Genomic DNA, 26996 nt, shown 5'->3' on the forward strand with positions numbered 1-26996 from the left:
GAACCCAAAGGGTAAAAACGGGACCCTATTACTAAAACTCTGCTGTCCGTCTGTCCGTCTGTCACCAGGCCGTATCTCACGAACCGTGATAGCTGGACAGTTGAAATTTTCACAGATGATGTATTTCTGTTGCAGCTATAACAACAAATACTAAAAACGGAATAAAATAAATATTTAAGTGGGGCTCCCATACAACAAACGTGATTTTTTTGCCGTTTTTTTGCGTCATGGTACGTAACCCTTCGTGCGCGAGTCCGACTCGCACTTTTTTCTTAATTGCGGGAGGTCAGATCAGTAGTAACAGCTTACATGTTTACCGCCACGTTATCGTTGATAGTAAAACAGCATATTCGTCAGCTGAGAGTTATGTAGTTCTGCCTTTCTGTTTTAGTGTAAGTATAAGTATAAGCTCGCCAGCCTAGTTGCTCTACGCGGATGCAAAATCGACCTTTCACTTTCTCTCGATGCCAAAGGTTTTTGCAGTGTCAAAATTATCGATTCGATTCTCTTTCGTTTTTTAAATTGTGAAAAAAGTTCAGAGGTCAAATATAGCGATTCCTGACGCTAAGTGTTGACTAAATTTATGCAATGAGTATGTTATTTGATCACGCGTGAGATGTCGAGTAGTTTAGTGATTTGCTGAGCTAGATGTAAACTTAATTGTTGGATAGATTTGGTAAAGAAATAGTTCGTTCGAATGAACTAAACGAATGAAATCGCTCGTCTTGTAAGTTACGTTCTGTCATATTATCAACCTACCTATGCATTATATCGATGTTCTACGATTTTCATCTACATGCTGTTAAACGTCATTTTACGCCCGCCAACTTAGGCGAATTGATTTGTCTCCGACAATTTCTTGAGGTCTATGGCCGAAGCATACCTTAACTCAATCAAGTTATTATCCAATCACGTTTTTATTCGCGTTTGCGCTTGTTGTCTATTAAATGGCATAAGTACACTCAGGATAAAAAGTATCAGATGAAAGAACGCGCCATAGGTAACAAATCATACAGTTCGCATTCAAAAGTATCTGCTACACAGTCGAATTGTTCTACATATTGAGATATCTATATCCCTATTCATTTTAAACTAACATGGGACTTAATCGCGTAAAAACTTACGTTTATTTATGGCCTGATGTTTCGAACGTGACGGTACGTTCGTGGTCACAGGCAGACTGGCGAGGAATAGGAATTGAATCAACATTTTCTTGCTGCGCGGGTTTTGCGAACTACCCGCACTTGATCTTGATTATTAACTTGTACGCTAGGGTTGTCATTGACACTTTGCCTACGCACAACACTCACGGCATCCGATGGTATGTGATGGGATGTTTTTTCCTCCTTACATTTGCTAATCACTGCCATAAATAAACGTGTGTTAGTTTAAAAATTATGAGTGAAAATCGTGTTTACATCAATATCCCTTTTAGTTTAAAAAGCTGTTAGAGAAAGGTAGATACTTTTGACGCGTTGATGCCGACTGTATTTTTATAGTGTTATGAAAAAGATAGTGTAAATCGTGCAGAAATACCGTTCTTGTGCAGCATTAGTGTGATCATTAATCATAGAAACTTTCGGTTAAGAATTCTTATCTCGTTGCGGGCAACGCGTGAGTCGGATTATACTGACATTTCAGTTCTAGATTTAGATCTTTAGCTTACATTATTATTGATTATTATGTATAGAAAACACGTATTAACCGAACGTGTGTTTGTACTCGTAACAACTCTTCTACAAATAAATGTTAGTTTGTGGTCTCGCATTTTTCTGCTAGCAACCAATGATAATATTATAACTATAGATGATTTGCTCATACATAATGAGCACTAAAAATACTTCATGTTTATTTCAAATATTAAATCTGTTTTGTTAGTTAATTTTGGCAATACATTCATCCTTTATGCATTGTTGTCCTTTTATGTAGTTTGTAATTCTATGGTGTTATTTGTGTCAGAATCTTGTATTTGTTAATTAATTATGCATAATGTTTACCGTGTAAGCTATTTGGTATATTACTGTAAGCTTATATGAGATAATAAATAAATGAAATGAAATCTGTTGTCACACTTAGGAACATAAAAGCTTGTCTGTTCTCTGTCAGTGTGGTCCGGTTCGTTAGCGCATAGATACAACACTACACATTTCACGCTTGCCTAGGCGGGACTAAAGAGCAGCTGTACAATTTAAGGCCTTCAAGTTTGGATCGCCTATAACCTATCTGGAGTTTTATTATCAATATTATCATTGCTAACAACTACGTACGTCCATCCTTACCTAACCCTGCCTGTACTGTTTACTTGCAAGTGAAACTCACTTCATAAAAACAAATGAAGGAGACACATGTCTGCAGCTGCGCCACTTACGCGGTTATCACTTATCACACTGACGGGACATAGCTATATTCGAGTATAGCTATGTATAGCAATGCATTGCTATATTCGAGTATAGCTATGCATAGGGTTCGGTAAGGATGGACGTACGTATTTTTTGTGCTGCACACAGGGAGCTCCGTGCGAATCCGCATCCAATGTAAAGTCCGCCTTCGTTCGTAAATCCCCGTGTGACATACGTGCAGTATCACATAGTTTCAGCTCGGTACTCTAAGACATTCCAAGATGTCACCAGATTAACATGTTAACATTTATTTCAACCAGGCCCGTGTCAAAGTGATCTCCGCTTTAGGCTGTTGACTTCCTGAAACGATTAATTTTACTCGCACCCGTAAATTAGGACGGTTGAAATTTATTGCCCTCTTGAGCGTTGAACCTCTACGAATAACCAGTGTTCTGTGAGCATTTATTGGTTTTGTAATCAAGATAGAATACTTCGAAATCACATTACATGTTACACAATTTTATATGACATGCAAAATATAGGACCACACACACATATACCTTGCTGGCTATGCTAAATACTTGGCATTAGCAACATTTAGTATAATATACTCAAGGTTGTGTCATGTATGTATTGTAGCGTAATAAAACGAGAACAGTAGGTCATATACGAGTAGGCTGGTTTGTGACGACAGCATGACGTGTGCTTGTTTGCACGCTAAAGTCGTCGTCAATAGAACTTGCAAATAATGTAAACAAACTATTTTACCTTCATTACTTCGTAATCTCGCTCTTTAAAATGACAACTATGACCTTATCAACATTCTATATACTTAAATATTTTATTTATATACATTTTTAGTATTTATATACATTTTTAGTGTATTTGTGTATAAGGGAGAGGTAGAAACGGGAGTTGGAAGGGGCAGACCTCGGCTTACTTTCTCTGATCAGATCGGGGAAATCCTGAAGAAAGGCCAGGTCAAAAGCACCCTAAACCGGCGAGCGTGTATGAGGAATGTTATGAAAGTGAAGGAAGCGAAAGAGGTATGTCAGGATCGTAGCAAGTAGAAATCCGTGGTCTCTGCCTACCCCTCCGGGAAATAGGCGTGATTATATGTATGTATGTATGTTTAGTTAAATTAAATGTTAATTATTAATATTTCAGGGAAAATAACCTTCGTAAAAATGTTGGGTTATGCGTCAAACGCTAACAAAATCTGTCATATTTGTTTACATTATTTGCAAGTTCTATTGACGACGACTTTAGCTGAAAGCAACGGAAGTCAATGGCGTCGCGCGTGACGTCACACAACGATTTACAAGTTTTAGGAGATATTTAATCATATTGGGTGTGCTCCAGACTACGCGGCGCGAAGCCGCGAACGCGAGTGTGGAGGGGGCTTAATGTTCATTGATAAGCAATGGTGAAGACACTTGAACTCGTAACAATAACGATTAATAATTTATAAACCAAATTTTCTTACATCAGTGATATCTGTTTTTTTATTAGTCAGAAATATTTTAATTTGATAAGAATGCATGCATAAATATTTCTAACATCTCTCTGACACCATTCCTTATCTAAAATGGTGCACCGCAGGAAGGGGCCTCACTTGTGACTTGTGAGTAAAGAATGTCAGTTACACATTACAACGGATAGCATTCAATGAATACACCTAAATACATTCCAAGCGTTGCTAACACCAACAATGCCTGCAACAGTGCATTCATCGAAACCCAACAACGGTTATCATTATCACACCGAATGCGATTCGCACGTCGCTCCGATGTTTGAGCGAGATATTTAACCCTATGCGCGTATTATAGCGACATCCCGTTCACACATCGGGGCGACGTGCAAATCGCGTCCAGTGTGATTTGCCATAGGATTATTTTCTTCAAGCACAGAATAAATAACAGTGCTCGGTACAGAGATTCACTCTAACAAAAGGGGTCTATTACGACAGATATGACCGCTAGGTGGCGCAAGCGCGAACAGGCGTCCGTTCCGTAGCGGCAACTAGTGGCTAGATACCAAAATTGGTGTGGGCCGCATGTACTTGTAGCGACGCGACGAATTCGCTGAGTGAGCCACGTCTGCCGCCTGCTTCAAGTTATATAAGTTTACGCCCATAAAGGTCGCATTTGACTGCTTGCCGCGTTTCCGGCGAAGAGGCCAAAGGGCGAATCGAATGCAGTCACCAGTCAGTGAACGGAAATAAATGCAGTAGTTATTTTTATAATACAATCGGAGAAAATTCAACGTGAAAGTATTACGAGTGTTAGTTGGCTACTATAAATAATACAGTAACTTTATACATTTAGCGATTGCGCCAAATCCGGTATTTGTTCTGATTTTTTGTAAACTTGTTTGCTTAGCCCAATGAATAATCCAAGTTTGAGACCTCGAGCGCCGAACGCAACTTTGTCAAAAATAAAAAATAAACCGCGATAATTACGTTATTTTTTTAGATTAGGGCGATTATCTACAAATACGCTACAAATGAACCCCGTTACAAAAGGTGACAAAGTTACTGTTTAAAGGTAACAAAATAAATTCGCGATAGACCCGATTGTAAATGTGATTTAATATAAGTAAGTAATAAACAAGTGGTAGGTAAGTACCTATAGTCACGAACACGCCTCTATCGTCAAGGCATTATAATGTGTTCAGATATTAATGTAATTAAAATAATTGTTTTATGACCTGATATTTTTTAGATAAATTAATAATTTGCTACATACAATACAATAAAAAATATAATAATAATATGTTATGAGTAAGCTAGTGATATGCTGTGCCCTTACAGGGTCCATCTGAGACATTGTATATTATAATTTACATCTATACTGTACCATGGTTGTAATAAAGAATTATTAATTATGAATTATTTTTGAGCACCTCGGCCGTTCTGATATATCTGATGGCGACTGTACATGACACAAATATACCTCAAATGTGAATTGATTCCTTGTATGAGATAACGCAATGAAAGTCAATTTAGCCACAATAATATCAATTGATATACCTACTCTTATTTAAAACTAGCTTTTGCCCGCGACTTCGTCTGCGTGGAATTAGAAATTTGGGTAGGTACCTTAATTCTTAAACAAATCTGCTTTTCAATCCATTCTCTTTTCACCCCCAAATTGGTCCACACTATACATTTTCACCCCATTTTTTACACCCTTAAGGGATGATTTCGGGGATAAAAGTTATTCTATATCCTTTCCCACAGCTCAAACTATACCCATACCAAGTTTCATCTAAATCGGTTCAGCGGTTATTGATTCCCCGTACAAATTTTCACCCCCTTGAGGGGTGAGTTCTGGGATAAAAAGTATCCTATGTCCTTCCCAGGGACTCAAACTATCTGTATACCAAATTTCAACTAAAGTGGTTTAGCGGTTTAAGCGTGAAGAGGTAACACACAGACAGACAGACAGACTTTCGCATTTATAATATTAGTATGGATAAAACAACTGATAAAGTACAAACACACTCGTACTTGTCTTCCGAATCATAAATAAACCACGATAAAATAAATAATCCTCCATACAAGCACAACCTATTAATAATTCATAATCATAATAATATAACGCTTGGTGCGTTAACAGCTATCTGACTTTATTTTTAATAGAGGCCTAATAAAGTATTGAGGTGTAATTGAAGTATGCGCGTAATGTAGGTCGCGGGTCCAAATCGTCAGTTCAACTCACTTTCACTACAACTGAACGAGATGACAATGCGAAGCGCCAGAAAACCATAACATTAGGTCGGTTTGGACCGGCATACAAAAGTGACAAACAAAGGAAAGTCAAAGCGCACATTCTGAACCATAGAATAAGTTGTACATACTGCGCCTAAAACAGTTTTTTGAAAAGTTTTTACAGATAATTTGTTGCGAATAAATATGACATTAATGCATCAAAGCGGTTTGTTTACAGGGACCTATCGCGAAACGCAAAATTTTACATTTGGTTATCTCTATCGTTCGAATTATACTTTCAAAAAATACCTATTGATTTCCAGTCAGCTGTCCGAAGCGTGTTAATGCTCACCGTACGTGATATAATGACAATTACGCCTTCATAAGGCAGAGAGAATATATTTCCCACTGTGATTTTGAACTTTGTTTCAAAGTAATAGGGTTCAATTTTGCATAAATTTCTGACACCCTTACCTATGGCTTAACAAAGGGTTATCTAAGCAAGGTAAGGAACTCCATTCTAACATTTAAAAGACTTGCTGGGTTTGATATTGTTGATAATTGAAGGGTACACGGAAAAAACATGTCTAGTCACTTTTTACGGAAAATTAGATTTTTATCTCAAAATGTAGAGCTGAACTATTAGTTATATCTTTTGCTACCACTGTATAATATATTATAAGTAGTACTTTTTAGTTAATAAGACCTGGTCACGGAATTACCATACATTTTGACATTGTTCCAAATTTTAAAACTGCGATTACTCAAAATGTTACTAAAGTGACTAGACAATATGTTCCTTCCGTGAACCCTTCATTATATAGGTATATGCTAGCACCAAAAGTATAGTTAGTAACTAGATATAAATCCATGTCACATCAAGATTTTAGAAAAAAGCTGATTCCTACAACCTACTACCGGGCCTACTCTTTACTTAAATTACAAGAAAAAAAAACGACATTATCTGGGATCCGTGATTATTAAAAAAAAAAGTTTTATAAGCGAATGCAACTAGTTTGTAATGTAATCCATAGGGACTGTGCGCGTTGGAGGGTCTGCCATCTTGTGGCCTGAATCGGAACCATAAACATGTACATCACATGTACATTGACACTTCACGCCAAAGCAAATGCTGCCATCTTGTGGGCTACTTTGGAAGCATAAACTACACATTTACGCCTCGCGTCAAAAATCTGACGTCTCCTGTGCTGCCCCCTACAGTTTATGCACGCTCCCTATAGCAATTGGAATAAGTATTATTTAATTATTTACATACATACTTACGTTATTTACTCATATTACATTCCATCAAGGATACTGCTTGTTAAAACTTGTATTTCACAAAATTAATGGGTATGATTAAATTTGCATATATAGTGCTAAAATGTACGACAAGGTTTGGCACATCATACAAAATAACAAATGTGAATAAAAATACATGTTTTATGTGTTTCATTGTTGTTATATTAGCACAACTGGAAGCGTTTGGTTGTCAAGTAGTATTATCTCTTTTTGTTCAGTACGGACGGAGTAAAAGCGACAAGCTTGCCTAATAGGTAAAGTAAATAAAATATTTCACTTGTACATTATTCGTGTGTCATATCTACATAAAAATCCAATTAAATGCGCAATCCTTTCCGATGGTTCAAGTGTTTTCTGAATAACAAGCCCCATTGTTTAAAGAAAATATAAAAAAACAGAACATCCTTGTTGACGAATGAAGCTTTAGAAAGATTTTCATAAAATTGATCAACATCGAGGTGGAAACCGCAGATTTCAATAATTGACTATATCGAACCAGATTAGCATTAATTTGACATCATAATAAGCTTATTGTAATGTCAACTACTAAGGAAGCCTGTTCACTAACATCGGAGACCGGGTTGTCGCGATTATCGCTAATCGCATTGAGAAGCATTATCGTCGTGGTGGCTCCCGGTAATTAGACACATTCAAAAGCGAGGTTCAGTCAATAAGACAAGCGCTGCAAAGTTGCTAACGTATAGTCAGCATCATAAGTTGGCACGCGAACTTGGTAAGAAAAAGCTAAAGACGCTTTTATTTTCAATAGAATAAGGATTGTACATGATCATCTTGTTCTGTTTAAGTTCATGATTGTACGCAGCTTCTCAAGTACAGATGTCCCAATCGCAACAGCTATTTTATAGCAATAGGAACATTGAGACAATGACGTAAAGCTCAAATCAGAACGACTTGTTATTTTGAGCTCTAGGCTGGGCACCCCAATTAACATGGAAATATTAACATTGACAGCTTTCAAGCGTAACAAACATCAGTCCTATGTATAGAATGCAATCGTTCCAGGATAACATTTTGACATGCCCTTTATTTAACCAAGAAAGCGGTTGCCTTTTCAATCAATTTCCATCATGCATGAAATAAAGCACCAGAAGATTAATAGAGAAACGTAGACAGCAGTTATTTTTAGACACAATTTCTATTTTAACATTTGTGACGTAACATGCTAGTGTTTCATATAAATTCCATATTATCAAAATCGTTTTGACAGTTCGAAAAAAGAAACTACACTATTGCAACTAATCGAAAGTAAAGTGTCTAAGACCACGGTCCTGCCTTAATGCGAAATCCGCTGAGAGCAATGCACTTTTGCGATGAGCGCGACAGTTTGTAAAAAGATATTTATTGTACACAATATTTACGTGAATTTTATAAAGGATACCTACACTACCTACAGTCATAATATCTAAGTTGTATCGTCCAGTTTAAGTTGTCTGGGGTGCTAACATCAGTACATCCTAAGTACAAGTCCTTTCTTTGGAACTACCTAGGTCGGTCGTTTAAGCTCCTTCATTGTTGATTATTCAAAATTAAGGTTCTTAACCTTTCACGCTCAGATGTATAAGATAAGCTTTAATCCTAAACGTGTCAAGTAACACAAGACGAGCTCATTAGCCCCGTCAAACGATTTTTACCTGTCAAAACGCCCTCAATACATCATCTCTTATATCATTCAACATCTTTATATTTAACCCTAAATGTCCACAAGTGTCACTAAAATAGCGATTTAAAAATATCACACGACTCGCAACCTCCACGATTCATTTATAACGAACGTTCCATCGTAATACGTAAGTAATTGATCTAAAGCAACGTCACACTGTAGTAGGCGTGTAGATAGCGGAGCGGAAAAACGGGACCCTATTACTAAGACTCCGCTGTCTGTCCGTCTGTCACCAGGCTGTATCTTATGAACCATGATAGCAAGACAGTCGAAATTTTCACAGATAATGTATTTCTGTAGCCGCTATAACAACAAATACTAAAGACGGAATAAAATAAATATTTAAGTGGGGCTCCCATACAACAAACGTGAATTTTTTGCCGTTTTTTGCGTAATGGTACAGAACCCTTCGTGCGCGAGTCCGACTCGCACTTGGCCGGTTTTTTTATAGTACGAGTGAAACTTAGAAACCAGAGAGTAATATAAGTCGATGTCGATAAAATTATTACGATATAGAAATTGCTTGCCGTCGATATCGATAACACTCGAGTCGATATTTAATTAAACACTAGCACTGGGTCGATTTTGCCCACGAAAAACCGGGCTGTAATCATCATAATCACAAGCTGGAACACAGTTGTTCCTAAATTCAATCCAATTTGTTTAAGTTAATCGAAGGAAGCTAGTAAGCAGACAGACGTCTAGACAGACTTATTGACCTTATTGTTATTGTCAGTCTTGAAGACAGACAGTAAAGTTAAAGTGTAGAGTACGTTCCCGGTATCCAATTTTTCACGTTGCATATTGTTGATAATTTTAACAAACGTTTGCGTTTGTGTATTAAAGCCAAAGTAGAATATTTTAAAGATAATACGTTCTGTTTCAGTTAAACGATTGTAGTTTTCATCAATCATCATCAAAATTATTCCTGAAAATGTTTCGTCAACGTATTATTGGGCACTGTACAATCAAAAGATATCGTGTAAGTAGGCGGCCGCATAGCTACGTGACCTCCGTCCCGTAGCGTTGAACTACTTAAGCACAATGCTTCGTAAACTAAATAAACCCATTATAAACGGCAGACATTGATGACTAAAACCCGGTTAATGTAGTAAATAAGTAGTTAATTCTTGACATCATTAAAAATATCTAACATCAACAGTTTGTAGCATATATAATAAATAGAGTGTTAAAACTGTTGAATTAAATTAACGCGTTTATTGCAGGTTAATATAACATAATTATTTCTAATTAGCTTAAGTAAACTTATGATGATGTTATGATTGTTAACGCATCTAAATTTAATCAATAATCATGTTCCCGGGTTAATACGGTCAGCTAATAGTTCTAATAGTTTTTATTAGGGTTCCGTACCCAAAGGGTAAAAATGGGACCCTATTACTAAGGCTCCGCTGTCCGTCTGGCCGTCCGTCTGTCTGTCACCAGGCTGTATCTCACGAACCGTGATAGCTAGACAGTTGAAATTTTCACAGATGATTTATTTCTGTTGCCGCTATAACAACAAATACTAAAAACAGAATAATATAAATATTTAAATGGGGCTCCCATAAAACAAACGTGATTTTATTTGCTGTTTTTTTCCTTAATGGTACGGAACCCTTCGTGCGCGAGTCCGACTCGCACTTGGCCGGTTTTTTATTAAAGTATTATAATTTTCTCCGTATCTGTATATCTATACCTTCTCATTCATATTTTTTTAATTATGTATAATAATTACTTGCTGCTGGTTAAATACATACAGTGCAGTAAATTTTTAAATCCTATTTGTTCTTCTAGAAATTTAGCGAGTTTTTTTTAACTAAGACTATCTGTTTGCTCAAGTCAATGTAACTTACTTTTTGATACGATACTATTCAAAATATACTATTTAACAATAAAATGGACATTTCAATAACAAATTTAAATATATCAGTAAACAACTTTCTGCAAAAGCGTTAGTAAACAGGGCCACCACCTATCATAATATTATTTATATACCCGACTACTACAAGAAACAGGAGAAAGTCGCATTAAAACTGCATACTTACTGCAAAGTTCAATCTGCATTGTATACCCTGCGGTTGTATTTAGGTACTTACAACTTATAAGGCTCGAAAATTGTAAGACTCAGTACCTTTTGTACTATGTGGCAAGGCATTACTGTTTAACTTGAACGTCGAAATAGGTGCACAACGGTCTAAAAAGAAACAAAACTACATTTAAAGATTTTTTTAAATGCGCTTGTCTCGCCCGGGAATAACCGACTAAAAATTCCAAAAAATAAAAACGCTATTTTATTTTACTAGCCGATACAGTTAATGTTAATGATAACATTTCTTCAAGAAACATTAGGCCTTACACTCGTCTGTCGTACAAAATATTCATAAAATCGAATATTCATTACTAAAGAATATTTTAAGACAAGCGAAATGAAAAAAATAATAAAAAATCTTTGAATGCAGTTTTGTTTCTTTTTAGAAATAAAAGAATGTTTTTCTAAAGAAAAACATTAGCCCATTTTACTTAAAAGTAAAATGGGCTAACTCAAGGGTTTAAGACACTTTTCCTCCAGGACCCATTAATTCTTTCCACCCTGTATAGACCCACAATGCAATTATAAAGAGAAGATAGCCCCTCACTTCCTTTTATCAGTTTCAACGTTCAGCAGTCTAACAGTAGATTGAAAGCAATCAAATTGTAATGGAATCTGGCCTCTTAGAACGGTGACATAAACTACGTGACACATACTTTTCGAATTTTCGATAGACTCACGTGGTAAGGAACCTTTGGAAACGCATTATGTCCTTTCTTACGCCCCTTTTTAGGGTTCCGTACCCAAAGGGTAAAAACGGGACCCTATTACTAAGACTCTGCTGTCCGTCTGTCACCAGGCTGTATCTCATGAATCACGGTTCATGAGATACGATACAGCTAGACGGTTGAAATTTTCACAGATGATGTATTTCTGTTGCCGCTATAACAACAAATACTAAACAGTACGGAACCCTCGGTGGGCGAGTCCGACTCGCACTTGGCCAGTTTTTTTTATGGTAACGTATCGTGAACGTGACAATGCAATATTTGTATCCATTCTGTGGTTAGAATGAAATTTACGCCCCAGGCCAAATGAATGGCAACAATCTTATATTTATCTTATATGACAACAAAACACTGTTCTCATGCGATGGGTTTTTATACTACTCATTGACAATTAGAAAACAAAGTAGTAAAAATGATAATAGAACATTTCAAAAGTTCATTTCTAAAAACTCAAATTCTGGTTACCATAATTGCTAGTTTAGCATTTTGCAAGGCAAAAAAAAAGGGAATAATGTAACTTTTCCAAATTTATACTCTTTTACAATATATTAGAATGTTTTCATACTTTTAAGTTTTTGGTTACAATGAATAATAACAATAGAAACATGAGATTTTAAAGAAAACAACGTTATTTCCATACTTTTGTGCTGGGGTGTATATGCTTTTTTTACAAATAATAATTCGGCGATGCGGTTTGTTACTTTCGTTCATTTAATTTGCATTGCATACCATTTAGGCGATGATAAGTCACAATCACCTTGCTTAACTATTCTGAGGTACCAATAATAGTTTATTCAGCTATCGAATTAGCGTTTTAAAATGGGTAACTTTATTTGAAGCTTCTTAACTAGTCAATTACGTTTTTTTTTAAAAGATTCTTTTAAGAAAAACACATTTAAACTTTTACACAATTTCAATGACAAATGAAATTACTCCGTGCCTATTGTTTCACTTTTAATAACATTTTAGAAATACGCTGCTAGAGAACAGACGCTAAAGGGCAATGAAAGCAGAGGGCCTACCGCGAACCGCGTTTGACGTGTTGCCTTCCTGTCACACATACGTATGAATTTGCTAATGCGACAGAGAGGCAACACGTCGAACGTGGTTCGCGTTAGGCCCTCAGGTACCTTTGTATACCTATATATACTTCCTGACAAATTTACCCCGTTTTCATTATTACTTTTGAGCAAAGATCCATTGATTGTTGTATGAGATGGGTAAAGTATAAATAAATAAATAAAATAAAAAATAAAAATTATTTAATTCAGACTTTCAAAAAATCCATATTTTGTTAGTGATACTTAAACTAGGGAACCTATAAACTAAGTATAAACCTTTCATAAAACTTAGCAAACCTCTGTAATATTTTTTTTATTCATGGCTTTTACTATTCGCAAAATTTTGCAAGGTGTATCGTAAATAACTATTATCATAGGTATCCTAGACAATCACACACACTACAGTTTGTAAGCAAAAGTAACTGCAACATTAAGACCCGCGATTTGGCAGCCCGCCCGGGGGGTTATTCACCTCAACTATTCGAACATGTCCTAAAGTACCATTCTTACTCTAGCAAACATTTCGGCAACACCATTTGCATTGGGATGTTAAGTACGCGTTTACTGAATAGTGCTGGGTAAAGTTTTTGCAAATAACGCATAATTATATATTATGTATTAGGCATTTATTTAGTAGAAGTGATAATGATAATGAATGGTATACTTTCGATATTAAAGATATGTTTACAATTTTGCATCTTACAAAAAAAATTAAACATAACTTTATCGCCGACTGTACTTAAGTTTTTATACATACATAAATATAATCACGCGTATTTCCCGAAGGGGTAAGTTTTTAAATTAGTTTAATACCATTAAATGCAATATTTAGTTAGTTACTGTTCGGACTAAAGCTTGAACTTTTACTTCATGGGCAAACAGTTATGTCGTTTACAAGCAAAACATATGAAAAAAATTGTATTCGACAATGTGGTAATTTTTGTCACACGAAATGTGTTAGGTAAGGCGATACATAATATTAAAACTGTGAACAAGATGCACGCTTCATTGCAACAGAGATAACATACAGAGCGTAAGATTAAATAGGTATAAAACTTAAAGGTTTTGCTCAAGTTTTCAATTAAAACTCGTATGTACATTTATTTTATTTAGCCACAGAAAGACACGTTTATCTCATGTTTACATTAAGATGATGATTTATTCGAGAAAGGCTCAAAGGAATTACGTGACTAGTAAAGTATCACACACACATGGATATCAGCCGTGTCCTCCCAAGTGTTGTTTTAACAAACAGATTAAGAGACGCATTATCTAGTTAGTTAATGGTGGTCTTAATAATTTTACGAGTATTCCTTGAATCGCCAAGCCAGCTGCTGCAACGCGTCAAATCTCATCTCAGTCCCTAGTTTATGGTCTGTGAACTTTTTATGGTTGCGTTATAAACTGTTAATCCTTCACTGCATTTTTGTGGGTTCTGTGAACTGTGAAACTTGTGTTGCTGACTGCTGTCAATTTGATTAATATGTTAAAGGTTTTTAACGTTTAAAAAGTTTATTCTGTTCGTAGGAGTCGCCGGCAAAAATTCCCATGCAAAATCTTCCTAAGTCCTTAAGTAGGTATATCCATTCCCTACTAATATTATAAATGCGAAAATATATCTGTCTGTTTGTCACCTCTTCACGCTTAAACCGCTGAACCGATTTAGATGCCAATGATGCCATAGTCCCAGGTACATATTACCAGCTTCAATTTAAGTTGTCAAGGGTATACCCTTATTTTCAAATGAACTGTAACAATGATAAGGGGGTTTGCTTATTACCTTTGGACTTACGTTACTTGAACGACAGGCCTAATAACAGCTTCATAAAAAATCTATTTTTTCCCTACACTTATTTTTACAGCTTAGTATCGTGTTCGTTAACAGTGAACAATCCCATCCACTCGAATGACCTCAAAAGCGTAAAAAACTCTGGAACAAACGCGTTTGAAGTGCTAAGTGCTAAGCTAAGCCTCTATCGCCTATAAAAGTACAGGTGAAAGGGGGCAGGGTATCGTCAACACTGTTAACTAGCCTTGTTCCTTATTGAAAAGACATAAGGTCCATGGTCAGTTAGTGATGCTGGTAGATCATAGATGTAGCTAGTTAGAAACGAAAACAAACAATGCCGGGTGGTCCGATGCCGGCTACTGGCTTCCCTTTTACCATAGAGTAACTTATACTAGAGCGGTACTGTAATAAATATAGGTAAATATAAAATAAAATAGTAAATTTTGTAACCCCAGTAAATTCACTGCCATCTGTCGACACACTTTAAAACTAAAAATTAAGATTTATAAAAATACGATAAAATGTATTTAAATATAGATAAATGTTTTTTTTTTATTTGCATTTATTATTTTTATGATTTTGACCCATGTTCTTTCACTGATATGCGTTAAAATTGTTAAATAACAAACGAAACCGTCAACGCCATCTATACGACTGTAGGCCAAAGCTAGTAGCGCCCTCTGAACGAGAATCAAATTTTCTTGATTTTCGAGGCACGTTTATTCCTTAGACTGTATCCATCTATTACGGAGTTATATCTATCTTTGCTTTTACCAAGTTCGGGATTGGGATAACTGTACGTTTAAACTGTTGTCACTAACTTAATTGGATTAATATTGTCTTCGGTTACCGCGATAGTTACTTGTGAAATAAAACTACGAAAACGCGATATAATCCGTTTTCATCGTTTTTTTTTTATTGGATTGTTTTAAAATTAAGATGTTGGGTGGTTTTCTAAACCATTCAAGTAATTTTGGATAATACATAAACGGGCTATCGAGTGATTTTAATTTTTACTAGCACCAAAAGTACCTTTTTAGGGTTCCGTACCCAAAGGGTAAAAACGGGAACCTATTACTAAGACTCCGCTGTCCGTCTGTCTGTCACCAGGCTGTATCTCATGAACCGCGATAGTTGAAATTTTCACAGATGATGTATTTCTGTTGCCGCTAAAACAACAAATACTAAAAACAGAATAATATAAATATTTAAATGGGGCTCCCATACAACAAACGTGTTTTTTTTTGCTGTTTTTTTCCGTAATGGTACGGAACCCTTCCTGCGCGAGTCCGACTCTGACTTGGCCAGTTTTTTATCGATATATCGTTATATATCGATAAATCAGCAACGTGGGTCTTCTTACTCAGCAGCAAAGACCTATAACTGTAACTCCGTATAAGATGAATACAGTCTTAGGAAAATACGTAATCAAGAAAATTTGATTCTCGCACAGATGGCGCTACCAAAAATACCAACCTTTGGTCTATTCTCGGCTAGATGGCGTTGACTGTTTCATTTGTTATTTTTTTAATTCGGCAACAAGGTTTTTGATAGTTTTGTTATGCCCATTGAACCTATAGTTTTGTTTTTTAAACGTACATAATAAACTTCAAATGGTTCTGAACAAACATCAATTTGTCTAAAGTCGTCTAAGGTCTACATTACATATATACATTATCAATGAATAATAAATTAGTGATTCAATCCACTATTTACAATTTTAAAAAAACAAGTAGCTCTAATCGAAATCTTCTCAACAAACTCAGTAAAAGGCTGCGCACGCGCTAATTGCCCACTAATTTAACAACGTAATAGTTAACGATTTAATAAACCTAACCAATTACTTGCCGGAAACTGCGCCCATTATGGATCAAGATTTTTTTCTACAATAAACGGCACAAACTGTAAAACGTATACAGTTAGTGTAATTTTTTTTGTTTTCTTTTTTTTAAACAGATACTGAAATGACAGTTTCCCAAACCCAAATCGACCCTGACTGTTTGATCGGGCAATCTTCGTACTTCCCAATCTGACATTGACTCTTTGATCGGGAAATCTTCCTACTACCCAATCTGACTTTGACAGTTTGATTGAGCAATCTGCGTACTATCCAATTTGACATTGACTGCTTGATCGGACAATTTTCCTACCACCTAATCTGACTTTGACAGTTTGATTGGGCGATCTTCCTTCTACCTAATCTGACATTCACAGTTTTTTTAATGTAATAGGAAGCAAAGTCACATGACTTAAGAACAATTATCTGTGTTCATCATAAAAATAAAAATGCCCTGACCGGGGTTTGAACCCAGTTCCATTGGTTTCATAGACTAGGTCACTACCAACTAGGCCAGTCTGCCACTTAAGTGAAAGAATATAAAAATAAATCTCTAAATTACTATTACATAACACAGGTATATAATATTATAATATTCTTGATATTTGCAATCATGATTCTCAAAATCTCAACAGCTTAAATTTTCATATTTCATATTTATTTACTTTTACACCAGTCATGCCAGCAGCCAGAACACAGAGCATTATTCAAGTATCTAATCTAATCAAAACTGGTTACGGGCTTTATCTCTGTTATGTTGTTAAGCAGAGCTGAAGGTCATAACAGCATTATTAATATGAATTTATGTAAATTAAGATGTTAGCTGAGAAAGTCAGTAGACTAACCGAAAAATAGCCTTTTCCCATATCATTTGGACATGGCTCTCCTCGTTATTTTTCGCCAGGCGTATCTGTTCTGGGTCGTCCAGACATCTGCTTGGGCTTTCTTAAGGTTTTTATTTATGAGAGGCATCCCGATCGTAAAGGGTTTACTCTGCCCGATCTTTTGGAGCCGATGTTGATGTTAAGGTTAAAGTTAAGTCTAGTCATGTGATCTTCTGGCCTCCTCATGACATGGCCATAACAAATTTCATCTAAATTAGTTCAGCGGTTTAAGTGTGAAGAGGTTACAGAATTTAGTAGGGATTATCACAAAAGTCTGATGCAGTGATTTACAATGATCTTTATAAAATTACATAAGAACAGGTTTACAGCCCTTGACATACCAATCACTAAAGGTAAAAGGACAGACTTCCAAGAATGTTAACCATACTTTCATAGTATAGTACAGTGGAATAAAGTTAAGGTTATATTATATGTTGTGTTTGCTACACCGAAAAGTGAAATATATTTCAACTAAATTTCATATTTTGATAAAACATTGAATAATATAATACAGCAACTGTAACTATCCATGCACAGTAGAGATGAGCCTTATTAAGCTTACTGTGGAGCTTAGTCATTTTGTGTAATTACATAACTCACTTACACTTATAATATTGTTTTTCTTTATGTTATTCTCGAACTCCCCATCGGCACACAAACCTCCATAAGGTTTTGCCTACAATGGGTCTTGTAATAATCTAACAAACTGTAATTTGTTTCCTTATTCAATAAATAAAAAAAAATAAAAAAAAATTACATAGTTTATTAAATAAAATGTGTGGACCCGTATTTTTACACTTGACTGTACCTAAGCTGCAATAAAAATTATTGTAATTGGAGCAGACGTGGATTGTAAAGGTTGTTATACCTATTTATTGAGAAATAGGATGTAAATTGCTGTTCTATAATGTTAATTATATCTAATAAAATAATTGGGTGAAGTTGGGGATGGGTTGCAGTTAAAATATTTTAGTACTTTTTTACTCTAAAATTATTTTTAAGCAGCTCTATTTATTGTGAAATCAATTCAATTCAATTATTTATTTCGAATCATTTTGATCCATAAAATAAATCCAATCCATAAATCAGAGGATATCTAATTCTTGGTAAAATTATTATTTTATTGACTTGGGCGAAGTTGGGCACCCGTGGGCATTGGTGAAGTTAGGGTACCTTGCGGTAGAAAGTTTTGCCAACCCTTATTTTCAATTATTTGCAACATTTATAACAGTTTGATCAAGAACAAAATTGGAATAGCAAGAGATACAAAATTTGATTTGATATTAGTAATGAAATGCTTGGCGTAAAGAGTTAACAACCTACATTAGACAGCAAATGAATTAACCCTTTATGTGGCAGGAACGGGCTACAGACAATTACGTCAATTAAATTTGAAATTTGATTAATTAAAATAAAATCGAAATTCCAACAACTCAAATGTGACAAAGGCCACCTGATGGTATATGTCACTATTTGATATCAAGTGTATCACTTCAGTATTACAATTAAGTGTCATACTATTAGCAATTTAAATAAAAGGATCCAAAGCTGGGTCAGTGTATAATCAAACATGAAATAAATAGTCTTGCCTCATTCAAGTTGTGTAACAACATAGTGCAATCTTTACTAGATATAAATACCAACATTATCAAGAATAATAAGGTAATAGAGGTAAGATGTCATGTGTGGCCACTCATAGTGCCCAGAAAAATCGCCTAGTAGAGCGACGTCTCGCTCCCACCTACACGCGAGCATGTCTACTCGTCTCCCTCACACCATTCACTCAATGGATAAGAGAAAGTAACAAAAGAAAAATAACACATCCCAGCCTCAATACTAAAACCACTATAGGAATTAAAGCATTAAATGAGTAATATAACCTAGCTAGTAATATAAGAAGCTTGTAAATGCTTCAAAAACGACTCTTTGCTATAGTAAACAACACGTACTACAAGCTCATAACCTATACCTATGTTTTATGACTAATTATTACACTATGACTATAGTGCTGTAATTATATATTAGCAGCATCTATGCTAGTCGCACGTACATACAAACATACGAGTAAAACTAAACATAAACAGGTAAACTAACCCTTTCTTCATGAGCCACCTTTGACGGCCCCCGTTGATAGAAGAAGTCTCCTCTCGGGAACACACTCATCCATTTTACAAGCACTCAACGGTTAACACAATTTGTGTTATTCATGTTTTCACTAGTTGTCACAATCAAACTAAAATTCCACTTTTCGCTGCGCTAAACGCAGACGTCATTGACAAACAACCGTAGTGACGAGCGATTGCACTGGTTCACATAGCATAAGAAAACACAACGTATTTTTAGGGCCATCGCGTTGTTCTATCACAATCGTTATCACTAGGGGCTATTACTTCAATAATCACATACTTTACATGGGTTATTTATAAAAATAAAAACGTACAAAGCAAAAATTACTCGTACAGACAGCATTCGCGACGTCGCACACTCGCATAACGTAACGTGCGATTTCGTTTCACACACTACGATAGTGACAGTTGGGCATTAACTCGGAAGCGGTCCGAATCAAGCTAAAATTACTTTAAGTATGGCAACACCACAGTGCTAGTCGAGAGCTTAAGTATCGATTGTATTTTTATTTCCATTAAGAGCTGAGATTACCGAGTATACTTCGGACAATGAGTGTAGACATTCATCAAACGATTACATTATTACCCCAATAGATGTCGTTAATTGCATAGTATTAAATTAATATTTAATTACAGCTGTTCCTGAATAGTAGACTAGACTTAATTTCAAGGTGCGACAGTGTAAGATGCTTTTCATGGTAAGTATAGTAGAATTTAGGTAGACCTTGAAGGAGGCATATTTTAATGACTAATTAGCATTAAGTTAATGAATACACCTATTTTTGTTTATCGAGTTAGCAACTATCTACCTACCTACTTACTACTTAAAGTATTTTATGACTGTAGCAGACATTATGTAATGTACACTACCCTTCTACTAAATTATCTGACAAACTATTTATTTGAGTAAAATGTAAGATTCTCCTCCAAATTGTTTATTTCTCATGAGGCGACCTCACCCTAGACTTCCTATAGAAAAGGTTTTCCCATGTATGCATAATTAGTATTTACTTATGTATTCTTTGTTTATGCAGTTATTTTGGTTTAGATACAAAAACGATGGTGGCAAGTAGTGGCAACGAGCGCCTAACACACAATATGTGGTGAGATAGCATAATTATGCGGTTTCTTGCATATAGTAGGAACTCAAAACGTAGGTAGTATTTTAGAATGAAATAACATAGTTTTCTTCCTTATCGATCCTATAGTATTTTTCAAACACGATGGGTACGGTGACAGTTGTCATCTCCATACAATTTATAACCATAAAACGCCAAATCTCGCAAAATTGTTTTGAGATTACATCTGTCAGCGTACCCTTCCTGTCTGAAAAATAGATAATGAGTAATGACTAATGACAAATCTCGGTTAAGTTACTGCGTCAGTATATGGCTTCAGAAAGTGGACTTGCGCGTCCAGAAACTCCAGAAGTGCTAAATTAGGAACTGGAGACCAGTGTTGGCCGAACGTTAATTGCAATTAACCATTAACGTTCCGGCCAACACTGCTGGAGACACTGGAGTACCTTTTTAGATTGGATATTCCCTGTTGACTACTACTAATTTGATAAATCTATGGATAGCAGAAACACTATATACATTCTTCAGAACCTTATTAGGTCTAGAATACAAACATACCTTCCCGCTTTTTTTAGCCCCTAAGAATTAAGCCGGTTAAAGCTTCGTCACACTGCTGTGGGATGCGATTAACCTTTGGCATGGTTCCCCTATGTGCATCCCTACATTCAACTTAAGCATGTCAATATTAAGTTCACGTTTTGAACAGCCAAAATTCTTCAGTAGCATATGGAGTCGGGCCGCGCCGGTGGAAGGAATTTTCAATGTGCCTATACATTATGTATGGCAGAAGCGATGGAGTCCGTCCGGAGCCGTGCGCGTCCGCGAGGAGCCGACCGGTTTTCGGCCGTACAAATGTAACATGCGTTCCGACTCCGCCCGTTCGGTAGGAATCTTACTTAACAACGGCAGCGCGTACACACCGCGCACCTCCGCCGGTACCACCCGTCCCGCGCGAGCAGATCGAGAACGTTATGAGCATGTGACCCGTGTATTGCGGCGAAGCCTTATTTGTATAAAATATGCCAGTTCTATAAACCGCGAACTCGCTATACTCGCTTTTAAACTGAAAAAAGGTTGATTATTAAAAATGCAGCATAAATACATACTGTTTTATTAGAAAATGAAAACAAAATTCCTTACACTACCTAAATAAGGCACGACGTGTCGAAACCAACCGCAAGCAAAGCGCAACCGATGCGCGAACAGAAAAACATTGGATTTACAGCGATTCAAATTTGTTCATATAAAATACATAAACAACCCTGGATTATCTACATAGCAATATAATGTTTAGGCTACAAGTCACAACTTCGTAATAACTTTTAACACCTTAGCCCACAAAGCTACTGGTCAAATAAACAATATATATTACAACAAGCAAAGATAGGACAGTATAATGACAGTAAGGACAGAAATATTTGAAATAGTTACATAAATATGAACATTTTCTGGACGGTGTTGCCAGTTTTTTACGTACAAAATTGTAACTTGCACGCCACAGAAACATGAAAGCCAAAAATAACTGCCGCCATTTAAAGGAGTTCCAGCTCAAAATATTTTTTATTTATTTTAGTTTGAAAATGGCAGGAGCAATCGATGTAATAAATATCAGTAGTGTCTAAATAGGTAGGTATTATATTAGAATAAATAGTCTTAGGATACATAGGAAGCTTTGTTATATGGCAAAGTTATTAGTAAAATATTTAAGTAATAATATGGATATGTGAAATATTTTCAGTGTAAGAATGATTGAAATTAATCCATAGTACATACTTTTAGATAAAACTTTACATAATGTACACAAGAAACTTTAAAAAATATTTTTACAATGTGCGCGTGTAAAACGTTTTTTTTTAAATATATATTTTGCACAACTAATCATGTTCAAAAATGTTACACTAAAATTCGTGTTACCATTTTTGTGCGATATATGTTATAATATTTTTATTTGATATTTCAACTATTTTTACAAAGTTAGCATCAGTATAAAACATTATTACAAAATTTTACATCTAAAGCAAAACACGTTTAAACAAATATGTCTAAAATGTTTACAATCTCTCAACAAAATGCAATACCTTACTCACAAATAAATTACTAACGCAGTATTATACTATATACTAAGTTTGTAAATAATGTAAGAATTATAATAACTTAATTTGTATGTCTTTGTACCAAACATTTATGGAAAGAATATTGAAATTTTGAGCTCTACCGTCTGAGAGAACGAGTAAAGAGAGCAATTGTGAGGACTTGGAAATGCAAAGCTTTTCATTAGAAGAAAAGATGTTTCCTAATCCCAATTTAATTCAATTTAATTTAATTTAAAGGCATTACAAAAATTTTAGTGAAAAAACTTTCAAATGCCGTTTTTAATGAATTTAAATTTTAACTAATGAGATGTATTAGTCAGTCCACAATTTATACTCGATAGGCAAAATGATTTATAAAATATTTTATTTAAAATATTATTATTGTCTCAACGTAGCAAAACTATTACACAAAAACGGGTCTCTGTTACCTACATTATATTGCACCAACAAGATCAAATACTGCACAAACTTTAGTAATAAAAATGTTTAATTCCTATGTGGACATGATTATGAAGTAAATCACAGTTAGTGTGAAACTAAGCCTTAGCACGCCGACTTAAGATCTATTGCGAATTGATAGTCCAATTCCATAACATCAATATTTAAAAAAAGTCATGGTTACCTTTAATAGCACTTGGGGACCTTCAAGTGTTCAATACGAATCAAGTCATTTTGGAATTGATAAAACCTCAAATATAGTCCGACAAGAAATTGTAGAAAATTATTGAGGGCGGCACTTCCTACGTAACTGTCACATTTTTGACGTAAAATGATTAAACTGATGAATGATGGAATTTTTTTTAGTTCCATTTTATTTAATTTCTACTATTTTATGTCGCACTGTGCTTGTCGTCTCTTTCTATAAATCATTATCTTTTGTTAAAACAGTTATGCATTGTCGGAACCGGATGTTTTGCCGAAACTGAAGTTTCCGGAGTTTTTGCCGAGTTTTGCTCGAAACGGAATCTTCCGCCGAAACATGATTTTTATGCCAAAACCGATATTGAAACTTCGGCTGGACACTACCGAAAATACAGTTTGGAAGTTTTTTGGCCAAAACCGAACCTTTGACCGAAACAAGTTTTCTATGAATTTGTATATAATAAGTGGTGGCAAACAAACACATGACCGATGTTGAGCGATCACTGCAAATAGTTATCCTTTTAGTAATAACGATGGTTGATTACGATCGATTATATTAATAGAAAGTTAACAAGGCGGTTGACGCCCGAAGCCCTAAAGCCTTTGATTAGTGTAAAATTTAAAATTTGTTAAAAAAAAAGTACAAAAGAATATAAAATAAGAGCATCTCATCGCTAATTAGTTCTTAAAGACACCGTGTTTCCAATCAGTCGTGTTTACTTGTTTAGTCTAGACGCTAGGTTTCGAAGGTTCCTAACGGGAGTCGTCAGTAGTGGTCGACGTCCGCTGTTGGCGCTACGGAGTATACTGAAGGAGGTCTGAAATATAATTTTTATTTTATTTATTAATCAACTTTACATTTACAGTTAAACCAAACATGCAAGTTATGGGTTATAAACATAAATGAACTTAAACTAATATGCTTATCACTAAACTAATTAATATTAATAGTTGTGGGCGTGGATATTGATTCTAGGTAGCGGGCTGCTGTGGCTAGGAATTTCGGTTCTGATCAAGTTCTGATTGTGAGAATATGTCAAGAGTGGGATTATGTAAAATTATGTTATTAATATGGTTAAGTGCGATAAATAGAGGACTAGTGACTAGTGTCATTGTCAATGAAAAATAGGTAAAGTAAACACGGATGAGGAGTACTAAATGACATGTTAATTTGTCAAATCATCATCTATTTTCGATGTGTAACCACAAAACTATAACCACGTTAGGTTATAGGTAGTCCTTACCTGTTACCTGCAATAATATGTTACTTTTCGAAGGCCGCAAAAATATGTGACCGCTCTTATTGCAAATAGGATCGTGTCAAATATTTTTGCGGTCTTCGTTGCGTAACATATTATTACAGGCAGAGGATATATACGATAGAGGAGTACTGTCATAGTAAATTTTGTAACCCCAGTAAATTCACTGCCATCTGTCGACACAGTTTAAAACTAAAAATGAAGATTTATAAAAATACGATAAAATGTATTTAAATATGGATAAATGTTTTTTTTTTATTTGCATTAATTATTTTTATGATTTTGACCCATGTTCTTTCACTGATATGCGTTAAAATTGTTAAATAACAAACGAAACCGTCAACGCCATCTATACGACAGTAGGCCAAAGCTAGTAGCGCCCTCTGAACGAGAATCAAATTTTCTTGATTTTCGAGGCACGTTTTTTCCTTAGACTGTATCCATCTATTACGGAGTTATATCTATCTTTGGTGTAAGTTTAGTTACCTGAGCGCACGCCTCGGCGCGGGCAGACGCGACGGCCGCGGCAGCGCCGACGCCGGCCGAGCTTCGGAAACCGGCGCGGCTACACATTAATAAACAACAACAAGTCAGTCGACCACAACACTCAATACTGACCGGCTAGCATGAGTTGCGTTCTCGCGCGCGACTACATACAACTAGCGCGACTTCAAGTATGGACTCGCGCGCGAGAACGCAACTTATGCTAGCCGGTCTGAACAGATGACACATTTAATATAAAATCAATTCTCCTTGAATTAGAACCTTTAACCTTTTGAACGCTTTTCCTCAAGCGTCAAGACGTGGCCTACACGCCAATATTTCGACTGATGAATAACGAATATAAACCTTATCTGTCAGCAGGACGATTGCTTTGACAGCGTCCGCCATGACCACTTTAGTGATCGCTGGCGTGGCAGTCACGACAGCACACGACTTATTTAGTGGCTCTTGGCGTCCAAAAGGTTAATGCATTAACTTATATGTATGTTTCTGTTTAACTGGTAAATAATTCCTTGTGGCATTAAGTCCTCCATTTGTATTTATTTATTTCAATAAGGCTTCAAACCCACTTCCTTGAGGACAAGGTGGAGTTTGGAAGCTATGCGCCTTATCGGCCTTATCCTGGCGCAATCACACTGAGCAATTCACCATATCGGTTGCCGAATATCGATCGATTGCCAAGCAAAAGCATACAATAAGTATTTGCATACGGCAAAAGAATCATTATGATTGTGCCATAACCACTAGGCTACCAGCGCTTCACTGACACAACTCCTGAACGTTGTAAAACTAATGGCTCCTCTACACGATAGTCCAGCGTAGGCTAGTCCAAGGGACGCAGCCATGCGGTGGAATAAAATAGCAATATTACTTGCTCCCTCTAACGCATAAATGCGTCCGTTGGACTGGCCTACGCTGGGCCATGGTGTAGAGGAGCCATAAAATACATACCGGGCACTGGTTTCTGTACGGGTACAGTGGCCGGCCTCCCCACCCGGAGTTGCGACGCTCCCGCTATCGAGTATGGCCGAGTCGTAGGTTGCTGTTTCAGGAAAACAAAACTCTATTATTATACCAGTTGTACAGGCTTTTGAGCCTATGTCGAAAGGACTTACAAGTGCATGTGGTAACCTTTGCGTTATCTATAACAGTAGGCGCTGACAGTGCTTGGAACATTTTTAAATGTCATCGTTCACTTCCAATTCGATCTCTGTACAATCAACATCCTTTTCTTATTAAAGTAATTTTGCATGTATTTGGGCATTTGATTTACACCATCATATCCTCTAAAGATATGACACCAGTTAAGTTAAGAATTCCACTAGATTGTTTACAAATGGGGTTGGCAACTGTCAAAGATTTGCATAGATGGCGCCAGCATAGATTGTACCTGTCTCTAGTTTTGTTCTATGAGATTTGGCATAAAGGGATTTGGATGCTAGTCCACGCCATGAAAAAAAAACCGCGCACGTAGGGTTCCGTACCGTTACGCAAAAAAACGGCAATAAAAATCACGTTTGTCGTATGGGAGCCCCCCTTAAATATTTATTTTACTCTGTTTGTAGTATTTGTTCTTATAGCGGCAACAGAAATACATCATCTGTGAAAATTTCAACTGTACTAGCTACCCTAAAAATTGACATATTCTAGGGACTGACAGGTAAAACTTATGCTAGCGCCATCTGTATAATATTTCGACGCTTGTTATCAATAAACGATTGATTGATTGATTGATTGACCGGCCAACCTTATTGACACACACTCTACTGGTGATTTTCATTGTGTACCTGTTACAGTTCTAAAGAATGGTATTCCATCTGTCTAATATCTTGGTCCAATGTGTATTTGCTTAATGAGAGAGCGAGACG

General features: G+C 35.9%; 2 protein-coding genes across 5 annotated transcripts in view; both read right to left on the minus strand.

Moving 5' to 3' along the window:
- LOC134747195 (AF4/FMR2 family member lilli) overlaps positions 1-19952 on the minus strand; it is a 265189-nt gene extending 245237 nt beyond the window's left edge. The window contains exon 1 of the mRNA XM_063681787.1: positions 19520-19952. Coding sequence (XP_063537857.1) covers positions 19520-19530 — 11 coding nt within the window. The 5' untranslated portion in view covers positions 19531-19952. The remainder of the gene's footprint in view (positions 1-19519) is intronic.
- Positions 19953-21725: 1773 nt separating this feature from the next.
- The window catches only part of LOC134747197 (uncharacterized), a 34882-nt gene continuing 29611 nt past the window's right edge, over positions 21726-26996 (minus strand). For all 4 annotated transcript variants that reach the window (XM_063681794.1, XM_063681791.1, XM_063681793.1 and 1 more), the window contains 3 exons: positions 26080-26170; positions 25111-25189; positions 21726-24183 (listed from right to left, as the gene is read on the minus strand). In XM_063681794.1, coding sequence (XP_063537864.1) covers positions 24132-24183; positions 25111-25189; positions 26080-26170 — 222 coding nt within the window. In that variant the 3' untranslated portion in view covers positions 21726-24131. The remainder of the gene's footprint in view (positions 24184-25110; positions 25190-26079; positions 26171-26996) is intronic.

This window comes from Cydia strobilella, chromosome 14, assembly GCF_947568885.1.
Source record: "Cydia strobilella chromosome 14, ilCydStro3.1, whole genome shotgun sequence".
Lineage (NCBI taxonomy): Eukaryota > Metazoa > Arthropoda > Insecta > Lepidoptera > Tortricidae > Cydia > Cydia strobilella.